Source organism: Barbus barbus (assembly GCF_936440315.1).
Source record: "Barbus barbus genome assembly, chromosome: 10".
Lineage (NCBI taxonomy): Eukaryota > Metazoa > Chordata > Actinopteri > Cypriniformes > Cyprinidae > Barbus > Barbus barbus.
In genome coordinates, this window is record NC_136738.1 from 30,145,811 (window position 1) to 30,164,296 (window position 18,486).

Below are 18,486 nucleotides of genomic sequence, written 5' to 3' on the forward strand. Positions count from 1 at the left end.
TGCTGCAAGCTCTCAAGTAGGGAAGGCACATGTGCGAATGGCTTTCTAGCATGTTGAAGAGAGACCTGAGAGGCACTGAGCCATTCTGAAATACTGAGTGAGAAACTTGTATGACTACAGGTGAGCTATCATGCAACTATAAGTACACATGTATCAACAACAACCAACTGCAACAGTGGTCGGCAACAGTCAACAGAAGAAAAAAATACATCAACTCTTGTCTCAAGTAACATAGGAAAACGTAACCTTGCAACAAATCACTCTCACTTAAAAACAAAAACAGATAAGAGAAACGCAAAATTATATTAACAAACACAAAATGGCATTTAAAGAGGAAGTATGTCATTTCTGCACCAACAGAAGCACCAAACATTCCTGTTCAATTGCAATAATTTATTATGTCTCAACAATAACATCACAAGAACATATAGTCCCATATCCTTCACTAGTGCTATAATATTTTGCTCCCATAATGGTGTAGTTACAGCATCTACAATCAGGGATTAACTAGTAAAGTTAACTAGTCAATTTTTGACCCATTGACAACCAATTGCCTGTTTTTCATGGTGGACGGGACTACTGTTTTCTAGCAAATAGGGCTGGGTGATATATTAAATATGTAAAGTATATTTCACAATATAAAATCAACTGATATTTTTAAATATCACAATGATTTATATATGTATGTAATGCCAACAGTATTCAAAACTTTGGGGTTTTGAATCACTTATATAGTGTCTCTCATACTGTACAATTACAGATAAAAAATACTGTAAAACCATTACTATTGTGAAACATTATTACGATTTAAAATAACCAGTTTCTATTTGAATATATTCTAAAAGTAATTTATTCCTGTCATTCAAAGCTGAATTTTCAGCATCATTACTCCAGTCTTCAGTGTCACATGATCCTTCAGAAATCATTCTAATATGTCGATTTGCATATTATATATATTTATGCAATATTACATATGCTTTAATTACACACTATATTTGTATATTTTGCTTTTAAGGTTTGGTGCCACTAGTGGCACAAAAATCACACACTTCACCTTCTCAATGCAACACACTGGATGTATCTCCGACACACAAACCTGCTGACCAGCACACAAAGAAAACACATGAGATCACTACACTTAGACAAAACAACGACATTTGGTCCATCGCCATTTTCGCCAGCGAGTGAAACAGGTTAGGCGTAGCAGCTTCACTGCCTAAATCATGTCAATCACAGCTCCAGAATAGGCACAAAGTTCAAGTATGCTCAGGCAGTATGGCATAGACATCCACATGAAACAGGCAAGGTCACCTGACCCTGACAAATAACTTGAAGTAAAAGTTGTAAACAATTGTTCGTAATGCTACTCTAAACGCCGTTACCTTTGTCTTCCACTTCCTTCTCATGTTTATCCTTCTTGTATTTGTTTGTGGCGTTCTGCGTCAGGCTATCATACGAAAGCGGAGAGGACGTGGCGGGCGTTGCGTTTGAGTCTTCCGAAGCGCTGTTATTATCGCACTTGTCATTGTCAACAGACTCTTTACTCGGGACCTTCCCGTTTTGATGCCTGATCTCTCTGTTGTCATTACGGACCTTCTTCATACTATCCCGGACCATGTGCTTCCTGAAGGCTCTCTGGATGATTGCAGCAGACATATCTTCATGCTTCCTGCACAGGGTTGTGGTGATGGGCTCGTAAGAGGACTTTGAGGGGTTGGAGACCATGAATCGGTCTTCCATTTGTCCGCGAAGGATGTCCATCTCGCCGCCTTCCCCAAGAACCCGTTTGGTGAAAGCGAACAAGATATCCAGACAGTGGATGCGTTCGCCGCTCACCATCGGCAGATTCATGGAGATCAGCTTCAGTCGGTTGGGCTTGGGTATTCGCAGAGGCGGATCCAGAGAATTGGCAAAGTCTGACAACTTGTCGTAATTCATGAACTGTGTGGCATTCGGGTCAAACTTCTCCCAAACCTCGTAAAACCTATCGAAGTCATCTTCGCTCAAAGGCTCGGCGCTCTCCTCGGTGGCCACGCTGAAGTTCTCCAGGATAACGGCGATGTACATGTTCACCACGATCAGAAAGCATATGATGATGTAGCTGACGAAGAAGAAAATCCCGATGGGCGGGTTCCCGCAGTCGCCTTTAACCTGGCTGCCGGGGAAGGTCTTATTCGGGTCGCATTCAGATTCGTTTCCATTGGTATTTAACATGGGTGCCAGAAGGCCGTCCCAGCCTGCCGAGGTGGTGATCTGAAACAAACACAACATGCTGTTGCCAAATGTCTCGAAGTTGAACATGTCGTCAATGCCGTCTGATTTTTTGATGTAGGCGAAGTTGGACATGCCGAAGATGGCGTAGATGAACATGACAAGGAAGAGAAGAAGTCCGATGTTGAAAAGGGCAGGAAGTGACATCATCAACGCAAACAGAAGGGTCCGTATTCCCTTGGCGCCTCGGATAAGACGTAGCACGCGGCCGATCCGGGCGAGGCGAATGACGCGAAACAAGGTGGGCGAGACAAAGTACTTCTTAATGACTTCTGCCAGGAACATGCCTGCAACGACAAGAGGTAAATGAATGTTGAAACAGCACTGTCTATAGGATGTAGTGATTTTTTTGACATTTTTGCAAGCAAAATGAGGGTGATGTTAATTTCCCACCAAAATTTGTGATGTTAATTTCCAAAATTTTGCTGAAAATTTGCGATTTTTAAAAATATAATTAGGTGACCAATTTTTTTAAACAATCCAGAAGGCTTGTTTATTTTTGTGTCCTTCTAAATTTTTACACACTTTTAAACAAGTCAAGTTATTCTTGTCATTAAAAATACAATTTACAAACAAAAGAAAAAACTTTTTTTTTTGGGATACATGTATATAGTACATAGTTATATAAATGACAAAAAAAAAAAAAACAGAATGTCTTACCAAATTCTGTCACTTAAAGTTTAAACAGGATTGTTATTTTTGTAAAAAATATTAAGTGGCAAGTTAGAAATTTACAGTTCAGATAAGAAAAGAGTATCACCGGGATTCTTTGTGTGATATGCGTGATCAAAATTTCAGAATTTTACTTTATTGCTTGTATCGTCACAAAATGTAACTATATTATCTGCTAAATGTGATTATAAAGCATAAAGATTTTAAGATATTGTCAACATTGTGATTTTCTACTCTCCTCCCATAAATTTTGTGTCTGAAAGGGAAATTCCTACAAATGCATATTCAATAAGGTCAAGCGCAAAAACAACTGTGCCCACGCTTTTTCAGCGCTAATTCTTCATTGTACCAGGTTTATTAGGCTGGTTCTTTAGTAAATCCTGACAGAACTATTTTAACGCAAAAAGCCGGTTTGCGCTGGTGCAAGCTGTTAGTAAATTTTGCCCCTGATGCACATATCTAATATACTGACGCACATTGAATTTTCTCCCATATATTTTATATTCACAAAACATAACAGATAAAATAACAAATTTGACCATTCAAACATGTGTGACCATGGGTGTTTCCTGTTATGGCTCATAATTCTTTTTAACATCAAGCATGCACCTCACTTTATTTTATCATTCATTCATGCTTCTTTATCACACTAACATGTCAATGGCTAAGTAGCACTGCACTTTGTGTGATTATTTTGCAGTTTGCTGGTTTGAAAAGAAGAAAGAAATATTTAGTTGATTTTGCATTGCATTAGTTGATCACACAACTGTGAAAAACTGGAGGGAGTGATAAAATAATTGCTTAGTAAAGGGTCAATTCCTCATCATATTGCAGGTCTTACCAACTATAGACAGGATGACCACGATAAAGTCAAATACATTCCAGCTGACGGTGAAGAAGTACTGCCGTAGCGCAGCCATCTTTAGCACACATTCACTGGAGAAGAGCACAATGAAAACAAGATTGATCCAGGACAGCACATCGGCCATAACCTTGGTTTGATCTTCCGTCTCCACCATCATAGTGACCATATTGAGCCAGATAAAGACCATAATGAAAATGTCAAAGGCCTGTTTGGTTACGAGGTCAAAGATGAATCCTTGAATCTTGTTCTGAAATAAATGAGAATGCATACATGAAAAGATGAACATTAAGTTATTCCAACCCCTTTTTTGTTTTATATCTTCTGCAAAGCAGAATGTTTGCGCTTCTCTATTCCATATAACAAAAGCGGTTGTGATTTATACCAGGAAATCTTAACAGCAGTCTATATTTATAGAAAAATCACCATACACTTTAGATTTATGAAAAAGAGCAGCTTAGACATTCTACCTCATTTTGCATTTCATAGAAAAAGAGAAGTTCTGACATGACATGATGACAAGAATGCAAGCAGTGTTTCAAAGTAATGCTTACTTTTGGCCTTGGAATGGGTTTTTGAGGTTTCTTTGAGCCAAGCTTCTTCATAGCGTTGTAGTATTTCTTCTGCTCTTCTGTCATGAAAATATCCTGACCCCCAAAGTAAAGACAGAAAAGACAGAAAGATCATTTTGGGACTAAAACAGCCTCGATTTTATCATCCAAAATATATACTTTGTAAAGCCATCTTCTTTGTAGAGCATCCATTGAGTACACACACACTTATAATATATATATTTCTGAGTCAAAATCATTTCAAAAACATCCAAAGCAGCTGCCTTTCTTGTCAAGTTTATAGTATATAGATACTTATCTTTTTCTTCTGCTGATTGAAGTTGTCAATGATGACGCCAATGAAGAGATTTAATGTGAAAAAAGATCCAAGGATGATGAAGATGACAAAATAGAGGTACATATACAGATTCACCTCATACTCTGGCTGCTCATCTTCCTGCAGTAATGGAGATGAAGGGCAACATGCACCAGCACAGTTTGATTATAAATCATAATTTTGAATTAAATATTATTGAAGCAACTATAAAATGACAATCAAAAAAAGACTTACATTGCGAGAGTCTACTGCTGCATACATAATGGGCAACCACCCTTTAAAAGTGGCCTAGACAAAATGAAGAAAACTTGACATTTTACTTTTTGATTTTAGGACCATTAATGTTGTTGCATTGTGAAATTATTTTGCATGGTAAATAATATTTTGCTGTAATAAAAAAATTAGACAAATCTCTCTCATATTTATTGACCATCAAATGCTTGGGGCAACCTTACCACTTGTAGCAGGGACAGGTATCCATTTCCTACATTGTCAAAGTTAATCTTCCAATTTCTCCATTGGAGTTCATGGGGGCTATTGATACACTCCGTTTTATTACGGATATCTGCAGTAGACATGCGCTTTCCCGTGGTTTTGTTTACACATTCGTAAAACTTTCCGGCGAAGTAGTTGACGCCCACAATGCTAAAAATGAGCCAGAAGATGAGGCAGACCAGCAGGACGTTCATGATGGAGGGGATGGCACCCAGAAGAGCATTCACAACCACCTGCATCAACAAAAATATCACAAACTCACAAAGTGTCATGAATATTGTGCAATCGTCACGGAAGCACTTTCTTTTACAGCTTATTCAATGATTTATTTGCCGCAACTCAAAAATTAACAGTTAAAAAGTAAAAAAAAAAAATATGCAAGTAAAAATTGCTTCTTACTGTATATTGGTATTATATTGTTAAAATATATTTTTTCTCATATTTATCTAATGACTAACAATGTGGAAAGCATGCCTTGAATATTTTCGATTAGTCTTTTATTGTATTTTAAATTCAACATTTTGAATCTTCTTAAATATAACGGTTGACTGGTTGAAATGATTATTCATTTGAGTGAAATAAAAGCAGCACACTGTAATTTCAGAGTAAAAACATCAATATTGATACTTTTTTGCCATATCACCCAGCTCTATAATAGGCCTGATACACCAGTAAAACTAAGTGCATCCGTTTATTATTCTGTTGAATTTTGGTAAAGAGAGGAAAACACATGAGTGTAATGAGAAACTCCCCAGTGCGTAATGGTTAGCAGTAACAATGGCAGGAGGACACATCATTACCGGCAATGAAAATAACGATCGAGGGGAGAAGCTGGGAAAAAAGAACGAGGAATGGAGAGGGAAAGTTATCGGTGCACGTCGATCTGTGCACTCACTAGTTTTGTCAGTTTTGCAGTTTGGATGATTGTGCAAAGTTCAGAATTGAAAAATCAGCTGAATTTGAAATGTCACCACATTATGTTGATTTGGAGCAATTTAAAGAAATAAGGCTGCAAATATATAAAATATAAATTATAAAACATATAGTATAAAATATATAACATTTTAAATAAAAAATCTCCCTCTCTCTCTATATATATATATATATATAAAATTAATTTTAGATGATAAAATTATCATTTGTGATGATAAATAAATTATAAAATTATAATTATGTAATTTATTATATACATATATATTTCTATTTTCTATTTTAATATACTATTTTAAATAAATTATATAGATTATATATATATATATATATATATATATATATATATATATATATATATATATATATATATATAAATTCAATTGTCTGCTACTTCAATTTATATTCAGGAACCGAAATGCTATTTAAATGCCTCGCAATTCAGTTCTGAATACGCACAACCTTGACAACCTTGGCATGAAAAAGCATGACCTTTAGGATGTACGGTGAAGCCACAGTATTAACGTTTACTGTAAATGAACAAACACAAAAAGAAATGAAAGCACATGTTAAAGGCACTCAGCAGCAATGGAACATCCGGATGCACGGTGCATTTCTAGACACTGTCAATACAAACAGAGGAGAGATCAGTGATTGCCACGTGAGGGGAAGTCATCGCAACATCACATTCGTGTGGAGAACGTAGGCAAGCGTTTGGTCAATAACAGCACAATCGACCCCCACCCCTGAGCTTATTACATAAAGCAGCACGTCAATGCTCCCTACCATTGCTTGCAATTCACAGCTTGTAATTGTTTAGTAAAACACCACAAATGATGACAGGACACAGGATTATCTCACAGTCGAATTTCAATGGTTTCAAGCTCTCAGCAGCCAATAAGTAGTTTTTGTTCATTGTCTTTTAGGACGAGGTCATGTTAATCAATTTTTCTCAATTTCTAAAAACATTTTATAGAAAATCATACACAAATCCACCTTTTTATCTGCATTGTCTAGAATGAGGAACGTGCAAAGAGGTTGCTGTCAGTCTTGTTAACTGATCAGGTTTATTGGGGACTGTGACACACATTTAGCTGGAACAGTGAGAGGGGAGACAGAGGAAAAAGCCACAGGCACGATCTACTGTACAACAGGCACACATTTTTCTCAGCGCTCTTAAAGTCAACATGAAATCAATTTTAACCCCATTTACTTTCTTAATGCGTGCTTACGACCTTATTGTGAATGATAACGTGAACATTATACTAAAGCAGCATTTCGTTTTTGTCGCTGAACCACTTTGATCTAAAATATTTTCTGAAGTATACCTGAGATTTTAGGTTCATTTTTCAAAACAGTCAAATGGCATGCAGGGTAAACATAAAAAGTTTAATCTTTTTAGTGTTTCATTTGTATTGTTTTTAAGGGGATAGTTCACCTAAAAAGGAAAATTCTGTCATTTACTCAGCCTCATGTTGTTGTATGAGTTTCTTTCTTCTGTTGAACACAAAAGAAGATATTTTGAAGAATGGTGGAGTGGGATCCAAACAGTTAACCATTGATTTCCATAGTACTTTTTTCCATACGGAAGTCAATGGCAACCGGCAACTGTTTTGTCACCAACATTCTTCAAAATATCTTCTTTTACAACTTCATACAGCTTTTGAACAACTTAAGAGTGAATAAATGATGATCCTTTAATGATTTACTTATATATATATATTTACACATTTTTGATTTTATTAATTATTAGCTATTTATCAACTCTCAAAGTCTGGGCAACCCTGTACTAAATAATGAGGTTTGAAATCTTCCAACTTGCTCCGTTTCTTTTCAGATTACATCAAATCCTCAACTACGTGACTACACGTGACTCTATTTTGGAATTCTCCAAAATCAATTCTTACATCCCAGAAATTGGTCTGTTTTCAGATGATGCATGAATAAAAAAAAAAAGCAATTCAATGTTTATAGCTCGTTAACCAGTTGGAAAAATGAACTCTAGAAAGGAACATTATGCTAAATGTACACACTATATTAGCCTATATATTCATTATCTTAACCTGTTTTTTAATATATATTTTATGCTTGAATAAATCTATCATCAAAACATCCACTGTTTAAATTGCTACAAACTAGAGTAGAAACATGATTATAAGCCTATAATACATTTTTGTTTTTATAAAAACAGCCTTATGTGCAATTTAAATGTTTGTTTACAAATCACTTTAATTTTACAGTAATATTATATATTATAATAATAATGGGAATTCTTTCCTTGAGACAGTACGTACTGTATGTGATTGCCTGAAGTCATTATCAAATCAAATTTGAAATTGAATCAAATCACAAGACGTTAACCCAGAGTTTACAATAGTAGTGTGAAATCTCAAAACCTGACCAACCAGGACTAACCAAGATAACACCGGATAAACCCAGAAAGACACTGGACTGACAAGTTCAAGTGTGAAAAGGTCAAAAGAAGACCAAAGGCAACTAAAGAGTCCATTTTCAATGAATTCAGGTCTGCTTCTTACTCAGTCAGCCTTTCATTGATTGAATGAAGTCCTCTCTATATAATATAAGTCCTCAATAAATGTATAATTTATTATAAATGTAATGTAATTTTATCATATGCAAATTTAATTTAAGAATAAAGATTTATATATGTAAATGAATAAATAGTTCACAGATTTTACCCTCATTCCTTCAAAGCGTGAGAGAGCTCGGAGCGGTCGGAAGGCTCTCAGGGTTCGGAGAGATTTGATGGCGCTCAGCTCTGAATAATTCAAGGCGTTGGCCACCAGGCTGATCAGAGAAACCTACACACATCAACAGAGCTCATTAGGAGAAAAGCAGTCACGATTCCCTTCCTTCCTGCTCCAATCTCAACGTCTCTGCGAGTTCTCATGGGAAAACGGCCTTTCAAATGCACAAATGTCCAGTTCACTCTCGCAACTGTTATCAAACAGTATAAACTGACTCAGTCTCAACACCCACATGCATAACACACACGAAAGCCATCATTTCCAATCAATCATTCTCAGTTCACTGATGCTCTCTTGACAATGGTGCTTTTATAAGTTAATATGCACCTACTGCCTGCGTTGTTTTAGCACCCAGTTCACTAAAGGACTCATGCAAATCACGCTGCAAACTTGCAGACAAAATCTGAGCTAAATGCAACCTGCATGGCAGGGCACCAGCCAAATAGTACTGTGTTATTTTACTACTTTTTATTATATTTGTATAATAAAAAAATATAAATATAACTTTAAAAAAACCCATAAATTTTACTTTATTTCAGCTAGTTGTCGAGGCAAAATTTCTAATTTTTAAATGATGTACTAAAATAACTACAACTAAAATAAAAAGAGAACATAAAAAGTTATTCAAAATAGTAATAAAATCTATAACAGTATCTAATCCCTATTATGATGACTAGCATCCTATCAGTCATACAGATTTGAAAAGACATAAGTGTAAATTAATGATGGCATAATTTTCAGTTTTTGGTTTTACATACACCTTTCAGAATCAGCAAAATATTAGCAATATTAAAACACAATTTTTTTTTCAGCACTATTTTTATATTAAAGTAAATTGTCATATAGACACTGTTAGGGTTCAAATATGCAGAAGATCCTGGAAAACCAGAAGACGTGCAGGACCTGGAGGATTTTTCTGAAGAGCAGTGCTCAGTGACAGCTATCACAAATCATACAAGAAGTATCAAGCATATAGGAATTTTTGAATGGGTTCATTTTTATAAATTCATCTGTTATTTTTTTCTTGTGGACTATATGTAATCATCTCTATTACTAGCATTTTGCAGATTCTGCAAAGTGTATGTAAACTTACGACCACAACCCTAACTGTAACTTGCGCAGCACATATTATATTTAATCAAAAGTTGAACCTACATCAACAATAATAAAGTCCAGCCAGCACCAGAGATTGGTGAAGTATTTGGCAAAACCATATGCGACCCATTTCAGCAGCATCTCGAGAATGAAGATGTACGTGAAAACTTTATCAGCAAATTCCAGTATGATCTTTATGGTCTTCCTTGACTCGAGGTAAATGTCCTCAAATGCCTGAAAAATGTTTGAGATGTAAAGATATAAAGGATTAGAAGCATGGATTGCAACAAGTTGAGTGAAAAAAAATACATTCAAGAAAAATACTGATTTTAAATGCCCATAAAATTTAAAACAGGTAATAAAAACCAACAATATTTGTGTGTGCCATGTATTATTCTGTCTAGAGTATTGTGTCATAGGCTTAGCAACATGTTCACATCAAACTCTATTGAAAGTGAGTCAAGGCTTTAGCCTGTGACACACTGACAAACAAAATAGCATGCATTTCCCTCACCAGAGCGCCACTGCTAAGCAGAATCATAAAGACGATGAAGGTCTCAAACCAGGTGTGCTCCACTATGTTATAGCATGTCTGTCTCAGCAGCCACCATTTCTTCCACATGCCCTTTTCAGCATCCACCTGGCAGCACCGGAACTTTTGGACACACCCTGAAAAACAAAGTATAGATTTGGAGAAATGAACAAATAAGTAAAGGTGGGTTGGACTTTTTCATGTTATTATGGATTATTATGTTGGCCATAATAAAGTGGCATAAAGCAGCGGTTTGAAGTTAAAACGTCTACAACATCTACAAACAGAGAGCTTTTAAATTCACAAGACATTAATTGATGGACTGGAGAGGCGTGGATTACTTCAGCTATGAGCTGTTTGGACTCTCCTTCTGACGGCACCCATTCACTGCAGAGGATCCATTGGTGAGCACATGATGTAACGCTACATTTCTCTCTTATCATTTTTCCAAATACTTTTAACTAATTAGTCTGAAGGCGGTTTTAGTGGGTGTGCAAAGTCAGTTCCTTTAGGTTTTCATTTACATTTACTAACACAGCAGTGAGTAGTGAACACACACACACACACCATGAACACACACCCGGAGCAGTGGGCAGCCATTTTTGCTGTGGCTCCTGGGGAGCAGTTGGGGGTTTGGCGCCTTGCTCAAGGGTCTCAACTCTTGGTATTGAGGGTGGAGAGAGTGCTAGTCATTCACTGCCCCCACCTACAATCCCTGCCTGAGACTCAAACCCGCCACCTATGGGTTACAAGTCTGACTCTCTAACCATTAGGCACACGACTGCCCTTTTAATACAAGGAACATCACAAGCAAGGTTGTTTACTCCCCAGTCTCCAAGAACTGTACTCATCCAGAGTAAGCAAAAGGGCTGGCAAAATCACTCTGGACCCCTCACATCCAGCACACTCCCTCTTTGAACTGTCACTAAAACAAATTCCTCGTATGTGTAAACATACCTGGCAATAAAGCTAATTCTGATTCTGAACAAGCTACACTAAAGCTTTACAATCGCAAAGTGGTGCCATAAATTTTGTCTTCATTTTCAGCTTAAGAACTGTTGTTCAATGTTCCTGTTGTGAAATGTTTTTTTCTGAAAATGGGTAAAAAAAAAAAAAATCTTTAAAACAAACACCACTTTGTTATCCAATGCTACGACATTCAGACATTTTAACCCTGACTTAAGTATCAAAACGTGTAATAAAGAAAAATATTATTAATAACCATACAATTTATTCAATAGCAAAAAGCATTGATAAAAACAGAGATGAAACGCGTAATAACAATATTTGTGTATGCCATGTATTATTCTGCCTATTGTCGAGTCGAGTCTTCACTTTGAGTGACACATAGACAAATAAAACAACACGTGCATTTCCCTTCAGAATTTTTAAGTGTGGCTTCAAATGATTTTTGGGGGGGGACCATACTACCGATACTACTGAACTTTTTTGTAAGAGTTGAAGGACATTCTTATTATGATGAACAAACTATTAGCAGCATCACCTGGTGTGAAACAGGCTTCTGGATCCGTAGATTCCTCAAGTTCAGAGTCCAAAGCATCTTCTCCATCTTTACCGAAGTGTCTGAGGTCCACCGTGCTGCCCTCCGAAGAGCTGGGAGCCACGTCAGACAGCTTCTGCAAGAGCAGCACAGACACATCATCACACGTTACTATGGCGACGCCGAGGAGATGATACACGTGCACAGGGTTTCTGAAGTCAGTCGTTTCTGCTGAGTCACTGTGCAAAGTCTGAGAAGTAAGGCTTGCTTGGTGTGATATCTCGTGTGCTTAAAACCAGTATGTACTTCGGTTTTGACGTCACGGTTCGGTATGGTTTCAGTACAGCAGGGGGAAAAACTAAACATAAAATTTCTTTTTAAACAGTGGTTTATGAACAAATTGCCCTTTCTTTAAATAAATTCACTTATAATTCAAATTTTCTTAGAGATACAAATCTGCCTCAGCTTACGCTATAGGGAGCCCTTTTACATTACTATAAGATTACAATTAACAACAGAGCCCAAACTTACATTTAATTACTGTTTATTTTTAAATATAATAATCAACACTCAACTTTAAAATAAATTGCACAAAATGCAGTTTTTAAATTTATGTTGAAATATATTCATTTACACAGTGTCTGTCATATTTGTTTCATAAGAGATTTATTTAAACATACATTAAATAATCAGGACATCACTAACACCTATGCTCAACTATACTACTAACAAAATGCTCTTCTCTAGAGTTAACTTCTCTAGCAAACTAAAGAGCTGTGGACACTGATGACTTGCCAGAGGTAAATGAATGCCACGTGTTTAGAAGATTTGTATTGGGTTTTTTTAACGAAAATATTTTTATTAAGTTTTATTGACATCTTTCCGCGGTTGAATCACTGATCAAGCGATTAATTCATGTTTATTTTGTGTTAAAACTAGAAGTAAAGAGGGCTCCATGCTGCCGTTTGAACTGAGGCATTTATGAAAATAGCATTTATTGTTTGAATTTCCTGAAAAAAGGACATCATTTGAAAGATTAGACTTTGTTTCTTATCAAAAGTAACAATATATAAAACTGGAAGTTTCCAGAGAAGTTCCAATTCGTGCAGTAGTTAAAACAATGCTGAATTTGTTCTGTACACATCCATACTGAACCGAAAGACCCAGACCGAAAAGTTTCGGTAAGAATACGTGTACCGTTTCACCCCTAGTATATAAGTATACAGTAGTTCATATGCGTTTCCAAACAATATGCCATTAACCACACCAATAAGCTCTGAGATGAATTATAGCGTAAAACAATATACTTTCAAAGTTTTTTGCAAACTTTATTGTACAAACACTGAAAGTTGAATAAACAATGAAGTTGAAATCATATTAAGCCTATCATTTCTACAGCTAATTTTGTCTTTCAGTGCACAATCACCCACTCACAAAGCTATATGTAAAATCATGAGATGGCCGAGTGCAAATTATTAACAATTTAAGACATTCTTTGTCTGATAATTTTTTGGAAAATGCACTGATTTCATACACTGAATGACCTACTAGTGGATCAGTTTTAACTGCAATTAAAACTATTAAAGATCATTTTTGGTAATTGAAATTAAAGCTGAAAATCAATAAATAATCAAACTTTTTAGACTTAAAAACAAAAATGAGAGATGTCGCCTTGGCAACTAACAGAAAAAAGTTGAAGTTGAAGAACTAAAATAAAACATACAAAACAATTAAATAACTAACAAACACAAAACTATTACATAAAAATTTACTAAAACTAAAAAAAAAAAAAAAAAGAAGCTAATTCAAAATATTACTATGATAGTATATAAGTAAAACCAATAATAACACTAAAATAACACTGCTGGGATATAGTGTTGACTGCAACTACACCAACAAGACTTCAGAGGCAGTAAGAACCAACAATCTATCATTTAAAATTATATAAAATAATATAATTTGCATAGACCAGTGGTAGGAACTGATTGCACATTGGGTGAATAGCATGTAATTTAGCACATGCACTTCAGAGAAAATTTCAGCCAAATTCATTTCTGGGTGAACCATTCCTTTAATTGCTGTATTACAGTAGGTACATGGTGAAGTTTGCTAAGCAAAAACCATTAGTTCGATTTTTAACTAATGCAGCCTGTGGAATGATGCAAGCATGCTATGATGAAATTAATATGCAATCAAGACGTCTGAATAGCTCGAGTCCTTGTTTGGCCCCAGACCTTTTCTGTCTAATGTCATTTTGACAATCAGTGCAATAATGCCATTGGTTTGGATATCTACAGTAGTATGTTTCAATAAAATATAGCGAATTCCCAGATAATGGTGATTACTTTGGCTAGTTAGTGTTATGCATTTATGAATTTGGCAGACGTTTTTATCCAAAGCGATTTTTAGCTCATGCATTGTGTGGCATTGCTAACAATGCTCTGCAGTTTACTGTACTTATAAAGTTGCGTTCAGACAAAATCTTCAATCAATCCTCCGATGTCAAACACTGCTATCCTTTATTAGGCTTATCCAATTAATTTAATTCTGAAGAACCGTTTCTTGATTGTCAGCTTTGTATAGCTGTGTATGCATTTGCAGAGAGACCTGAAATCAACTGTAACGCGACGATTGAAAGAGAGCGCTAATACCATTATCTATGACTGAACATGAACAAGAATGATATTAGTGTTATGGCAGGATTTCAAGTTCACAAACAATCCATTAGATAGAAACATATTCTTTTTCATGCATGGTAAAAGCTGTCATTACGGTTAGTTGGGATACACATTAAAAAGGTCTTACAGGTCTCCTCTCATTGTAAACCTCTCGTTGTGAGCGTCTCAGAAATGCTGCAAAGACAGATCACGTTAAAGATGTGAGACAGACAACAAGGAAAAACCACTCACCGGTTTGTCTGGAGGTAAAAAGATTGGTCAGAGTGCTAGAATGACAGATAAATCAATGGGAGCGATAATACAGAATCATCTGCTGATCTACTAAGAGGTGATCAATCAAAGATCATGGCTCTGGTCCAAAACATAGAGAGCTGTCTTGCTGTCTGCTGCCTACATTATCATGCTAACTGAAATGCAATCTCGTATATTTATCAGTATTTACCAGCTTTATCCACCATTTCACTGAACCTGTTGCATTATGGGAACGCCTTCTTCACAAAGGATACAGTCAATGCTGTCTCTTTTGACTGGATTATACTCTATGCAAGTATGTGAATTGAAATATTTTATTATAAGGAGGCGGTATTTGGATTTTTTTGAGTGGGAGGGGGATGGATTTTAATTAATAATTAATTAGCTTACCCTCAGGCTATCCAAGAGTTTGTTTCCTTATTAGAACAGATTTGGAGAAATGTAGCATTACATCACTTGCTCACCAATGCTTTTTAAACTGTCACTTTCATAATCCATAACAACGCTTCCTCCAGTGAAAAAGTCTCCTGTTGTCCTCTCACATCAAAAATCCAGACACATGGACTATTTTGGCTTGTAAATGGTGGTTGATCTGTGCATATTTTTCTCTTGAGTCAGACAAGACAACTTTTTCACTAGCGAAACCATGAACAGAGGCCTCATAATTTAGCTGGAAGCAATTTGAAATGCTATTATGATGGATTTGTTTTTCACTTCACAAAATGTTAGTTTATATACTGGAGTGGAGTGGATTATTGTGATGTTTTTATCAGCTGTTTGGACTCTCATTCTGACGGCACCCATTCACTGCAGAGGATCCATTGGTGAGCAAGTGATGTAATGCTACATTTCTCCAAATCTGTTCTAATGAAGAAACAAACTCATTTATATCTTGGATGGCCTGAGGTTGACTAAATTTCCAGAGAATTAAAATTTTGGGGTTGACTATTCTTGTAATGTGCTGAATTCTTGGTGCATGGTAAATTAAAATGGTAATTCAGTTTTCTGTGGGAGGCAGTTTTATGCAATCATTCCTTGAAATGCTGCCTAGTGCCTATGTAGGATTTTTGAGTTTCAGTTGAAAACAAATCACCCTTTACAAAACTAAAGTGGTAGGCATTTTAGAACAATTTAATAGAGATTGGCATACAAATGATCAGTGTATAGATGATTATATGCCAAAAACCACAGATGGCCACATCGTCGTTTCCCAGCAGAGAGCAAATGAGCGTGTTATCATGAGGCTAACATTCACACTCAGCACTTAAATGGCAGATAATGCGATCTGAAGACTGATATTCCCTGACCTCTCTTCCGTAATGGGTCAAGCTTCATGTTGATGTAATCCACAACGCACTTACTGCAATTAACCCCACAGGAAAAATGAGAAATTCAGTGACACTACTGAAAAGCTTTAATTTTGGCACCATGTACGTGACAATAACTACACCGAATGACTTTATTTGACATAAGACATCATTTGCACTGTTATTCAGGTATTTAGACATGAACTAGGACCTTAAGCCAACATAAATTAAATATGGCATCTACCCTACATGATGTGTGCATTATACCAGCCTGAAGCATGTAATGATGTAAATTATATAATATGCCATCAATAGCAGTTTATTTCCACAAGTTAGGGTGCATTGCGGTCATACTGCAAATAAAATTCACACAACCACCATTTGAAGTGGTGTCGGAAAACCACTTGTCGTGTCAAACATACTTTAGGGTCCCCTTCTTGTGGTATTAATGCATTTTCAATGATCGGATCACGATCGGATTACACTTGATCACATCAAAAGCCAGGAGTAAATGCACCCAAGATGCACTGAGATCAGATGACTACTAAAGTCAAATGTTGATAATTCCCCTCATTTAAGTGCCATGTCAGATATTGCTCTCATAATTTGCTCACCTGGTTCAAATGAACAATATGCAATTATTTATTCAATTATTTCAATGCATTATTAATTGGTATCTCACTTCTTTCCCCAAATACAAGCTCTTCTAAACCCTAATAACATCTTATACTGAGGGAATATTAATAGAGAAGGGATGCAAACCATACACTTTATCTTTATGCATTAAATGACAAAAAAAAACTGAATTATGTAATGTATCAATGCTTTAAAATTCAGCTAATGTCAGAAATGCTTCTGTTAACTCTTACATAATACCCTACCGTTCCAAAGTTTGGGGTCAGTAAGATTTTTTTAATAAAAGAAATGAACAGCCTTTTTCACCAAGGATGCTTTAAATTAAGCAAAAGTGACAGTAAATACATTTATTACAATATTAATATTACAAAAGATTTCTACTTTAAATATACGTAGTTCCTTTGAACTTTGTTAATCAAAATATCCAGGAAAAAATCCCACAGCAGCACAACTGTTTTCAACATTGATAATAATAAGAAATGTTACTTGAGCAGCAAATCAGCATATTAGAATGAAATCAAATCTCTATTACAGTAAAGATGCATTAAAATTGGTTACATATTGCTGTTTTAATGATTTTCAAAGGGGACATTTTTCCCTTAAAGGGATAGTTCACCCAAAAATGAAAATCACCCCATGATTCACTCACGCTCAAGTGGACCACTTTTTTATAACGGATGGACGCAGTTTATTGGACATACTGAATATCACTCATTCACTGCTATCATAAAGCTTGGAAGAGCCAGGACATTTTTATATATAACTGATTGTATTCGTCTGACATAAGAAAGTCATAAACACATAGGAAGGCTTGAGGGTGAGTAAATTATGGAGTAATTTTTATTTTTGGGTGAACTATCCCTTTAAGGTCCTGAGTATAGCAATATTTTATACCTAGTTTAGGTATGAAAGGAAATGAGAGTGAATAATACTAACAATAAAAATACACATTTGTGACAAAATTGGTTCTGTTTGCATTAACACAGCCAAAATGAAAGAAAAAAAATGATGGCACAAGGGTTAAAAATGTATACGTAAAGGGGACTTCATATCTGCTTATCTCCCTGGTCAGTCAGAGGTTTGAAAAAATGAAAACTGAAAAATAGAAGTAAGCTTACCTCTTTATCCTCTAGGTCTGAAGAAAGGCTGCTGAAATCCTCAGTGTTGAGGCACTCAAAGTCAGACTCCTCAACAGCGATCGGGACACTGACGGTCAAGCTTGGGTTGCTGATAAAATCCTCTGTGTCACTATTCATGCCCGTACTTCCAATGCCTTTAACCAGCTCTAGTGTGGTGTGGTTGGAGTTATCATTTATTCCCTTGCAGTTTCTCAAAATCATGTTCCCATCTACGGTTTTCTTTTTTGGCTTCCTCTTTCTTATACAGCCACTCCGGAAGAAATTCTGAAGGCAGGGCTTGACTACAGCAAAACCTTTCTTGATTCGACCAACCGCTATCTGCAGGTTGTTCTTTTCAACATCTTCTCCGGGGGCTGTGAGGTTGTCGGCACTGAATGAGCTGAGCAGCAGAGCGAGGAACAGGTTCAAAACCTGCAAAATTTGGAAGAAACCAATTACAGGTTGACACAATTCAGATTTT

The 18,486-nt window shown here is 36.0% G+C and overlaps 1 protein-coding gene across 1 annotated transcript in view; it reads right to left on the reverse strand.

The window, feature by feature from the left end:
- Positions 1-1,368: 1,368 nt before the first annotated feature.
- The window catches only part of LOC306875658 (sodium channel protein type 1 subunit alpha-like), a gene marked incomplete at both ends in the record, with an annotated part of 33,178 nt that continues 16,060 nt past the window's right edge, over positions 1,369-18,486 (reverse strand). Inside the window, 11 exons of the mRNA XM_079426340.1 lie at positions 1,369-2,558; positions 3,785-4,055; positions 4,360-4,464; positions 4,676-4,813; positions 4,928-4,981; positions 5,149-5,421; positions 8,818-8,940; positions 10,042-10,215; positions 10,496-10,650; positions 12,018-12,150; positions 18,006-18,437. Coding sequence (XP_079282466.1) covers positions 1,369-2,558; positions 3,785-4,055; positions 4,360-4,464; positions 4,676-4,813; positions 4,928-4,981; positions 5,149-5,421; positions 8,818-8,940; positions 10,042-10,215; positions 10,496-10,650; positions 12,018-12,150; positions 18,006-18,437 — 3,048 coding nt within the window. The remainder of the gene's footprint in view (positions 2,559-3,784; positions 4,056-4,359; positions 4,465-4,675; positions 4,814-4,927; positions 4,982-5,148; positions 5,422-8,817; positions 8,941-10,041; positions 10,216-10,495; positions 10,651-12,017; positions 12,151-18,005; positions 18,438-18,486) is intronic.